Source organism: Austrofundulus limnaeus, unplaced genomic scaffold (assembly GCF_001266775.1).
Source record: "Austrofundulus limnaeus strain Quisiro unplaced genomic scaffold, Austrofundulus_limnaeus-1.0 Scaffold320, whole genome shotgun sequence".
NCBI lineage: Eukaryota > Metazoa > Chordata > Actinopteri > Cyprinodontiformes > Rivulidae > Austrofundulus > Austrofundulus limnaeus.
The window spans coordinates 520512-523631 of record NW_013952722.1 but is presented as its reverse complement, the minus strand read 5'-3'; the positions used below and the strand labels follow the sequence as shown (position 1 = coordinate 523631).

The window sequence follows — 3120 nt, the reverse complement described above, 5'->3', positions numbered from 1 at the left end:
AAATCAGGATATATCGTATCGTATCGCCAAATTCTTGCCAATACACAGCCCTAGACAGTCGTCAGTTTCAGTAAAATAATCTTACTTGCGCCTCTCCTCTCTCCATTTAGTGATCTCCTCTGGCGTGTCCAGTTTGATTCTTCTAGCTCCTGGAGCATGGTTCTATAACCAGGACATGAAACACGGGTCAGAAACAGGAAATCACAACAAGTTAAAGACACACACTGAAGGTAAACTCACGTTTTTCCAGTGTATGGCTACTAACTTCTCATGGGCCATGAAGTTACAATCATGTATGGAACACTGCAGGTGACATTTGACCACAACACRTTAAATCAAATCAAATCAAATCAAACACCTTGAAGCGACAAACTGAATAAATACCTTGACGTGTTGGGAAACGTGTTCGTCGTACTTGGGCTGGTTTTCGAAGCCGCGGTCACACGTGTCACAGTAGTGAGAATACTCCGGCTCTTTCTTGTTCTTCGGCTGTGGGTTCAAATTACAATTCAAATATAAAGAATCAGTAAAATGTTTGAAAAGGTTTGGACGATTCACCTTTTTCCCACGTTGATTATGAGGCCTGCAGCTCTGTCTTCCACCTGGACGCCACTGATGTCYAAAGTTTTGAGCTGAACACAGAAAACAAAGAAAAACTGTACSATCTTCTTGTGCTCAGAGTCTGTGTTTGGACTGACCATCTGCTACTACCACCAGGGTTTAGCTCAGTATTATACCCAATTTTGTGTTTGCTAATTATCTGTGGCGGTCATCTTGAATCAGATTTGCTCCAAAACGTAATCAYTTGTAGAAGTGCATCTGGTGGTTTATTGCCTAGAGTTTAATCAGAATCCAGAGATATTTTGCTAACAGACACTCACAGTAAGGGTGTGTTTGTCCGTAGTTCCCCGCGCTTGGAGGGAAGCTGTAACCCGCCTCTCTGTACTCCCAGCCCGGGTTGACGCCGCAGCTCCAGCCGGGCTCGGACGGCGTCTCTCCCCAGCTCCACATGCTGGGGTGGAAGCTGCTGGAGCGGGGCTTCTGCTGCTGCTGCTGCTGCGCGGGGAGCTGAATGGAGCTCGGCCGGGGACAGCTGAAGTCCGGCGCGGGGTAACGCTCCGGAACGTTCATATCGTCAGTTCCGCTGCTTCTCTGAACCTTTAAAACGAAAGATAAAAATATTTTTCTCTGAACGTCAACTCAAGTTTTTCGTCCACATGCTACTCTCTCGCGACCATGTTTTGCTAAACTTCACTGGTCTCGTCACTTCCGTTACAGCCGGAAAAATTATTGATGCATTCAATGTAACTCGGAAATTATAGGCTTTAGATTGAATTTTGGTCGAAGGCCAAATAATTAATCTACTAATATATGAAGTTGTATTTTATTTTAGTAGACCCGTGCTGAAATAATTGATATTCAAACATTGTTTTTTTAATTAACATTGCTGATTGCTGTACAGCTAGGTTTTTATCAAACGTGTACGAGACATTATAGCCGAATAGATGGATTTACTTAATGTATTTGAAAGCCTCGTGTTTTTTCCACAACATCTCGCGAGATTTGGTTATAAAGCACTTTGGTTGCCAAATTAGTTGTTATTACGCACTCTGACATTATATGGTTGGAGATAAGTCACAATTAAACACTTTTCTTAAAGAACTAATACCATTGGCTTTAAAAATTGAGTKCTTTTCCCAGTTAAATCTATATAAATTTGAATTTATGAGAATTCACGACTGCTCTGATTCTACAATTGACAATGACATAGGTCAAGTATTTAGGAATGTGGATTGCTAAATGTACAGGAAGAATTCACAAGATAATATTGACTAATGTAAAAAGACATTTAAAAACTGACTTTAAAGAGACATTGCATTGTTTGGTATAACAATATTAATCTTCATCTCCATCTTCTGCCATGTAGCCATGGTCAGGTCATGGCGGCAACAGGTCCAGGAGAGAAAGCCAGACAYCCCTCTCCCCAGGGACATTTTTCAACTCATCTGGGGGACCCTGAGGTGTTCCCTCCAGGGAGTCCTGGGTCTTTCTCAGGGCCTCCTACCAGTGGTACATGCCTGGAACACTAAAGAGAGGCGTCCAGGAGGCATCCTAATCAGATGAACCACCTCAACTGACTCCTTTTGATGTGGAGGAGCATCGGCTCTACTCTGAGTTCCTCACCCTGTCTCTAAGGCTGAGCCTGGCCCCGCTATGAAGAAGCTCATTTTGGATGCTTGTATCCAGGATCTCRTTCTTTTGGTCTCATGATCCATGCCTCAGGACGACAGTTGAGGGTTGGAAAGAAGACAGACCAGTAAATCAAGAGCTTTGCCTTTTGTCAGCTCTTTCTTCACCATGACGGACCRAAGCAACACYCTCATTACWGAGGACGAGGTCCCAATCGTCGATCCATCTACTCCTCATCCTACATCCTTTGGTTCTACAAGGATTGGATCTCCATTAATAGCAACCCARACACCCCATACTCCCACAGCACCCCTCCCTTGTGAAATAACAGTCACACTGAGTGAAAGAAAATCTGTATAAGACTGGTGGCATAAACAAATTTGATCAGTTTCTGCACATATTGGACAAAATTGCACCTTCTCCTTGTATGTCGTCCTTGTATGGGCCAAATAAACCTGTTTGCTTTTATGTGTATTTTTGTTTGACATTGTGTTGCTAGCATTTCTTTTGTGTGCCAGGAGAGGACACTGTTATAATTACATGAACCACACTTTTTTTATACACTTGTTGGGGGCCACTATAACATCTTGTACTTCATGCAACCTTTTTGGGTTTTGTATTTTGTGCATCTATGGATTWAACAACATCAAGTACTTGCTATTTTACCCAACTAAACCGGACCAAACAGTCCTGTTAAGTCTTTATTTATTTCTTGATTCTTGTGCTTTGTCAAAAATTGTTCATGTTTACAGGAGCTGTGCTCTACGTTACAGATTTTTGTATATGAGACCGTTTTGTTCTCTTTGTTCAACTTAAAACAACCTTTTGCACATCCTCATAGTCAGTACTTTGCAATGTATTAAATACTTTGTGTCCATATGTATGTATGTATGTATGTATGTATGTATGTATGTATGTATGTATGTATGT

At 41.9% G+C, this 3120-nt stretch overlaps 1 protein-coding gene across 1 annotated transcript in view; it reads right to left on the bottom strand.

The window, feature by feature from the left end:
- Nucleotides 1-1264, bottom strand: part of nufip1 (nuclear FMR1 interacting protein 1) — a gene marked incomplete in the record, with an annotated part of 13765 nt that extends 12501 nt beyond the window's left edge. The window contains 5 exon segments of the mRNA XM_014022235.1: nt 86-162; nt 241-303; nt 385-489; nt 559-632; nt 882-1264. Coding sequence (XP_013877689.1) covers nt 86-162; nt 241-303; nt 385-489; nt 559-632; nt 882-1131 — 569 coding nt within the window.
- Between the last annotated feature and the right edge of the window lie 1856 nt (nt 1265-3120).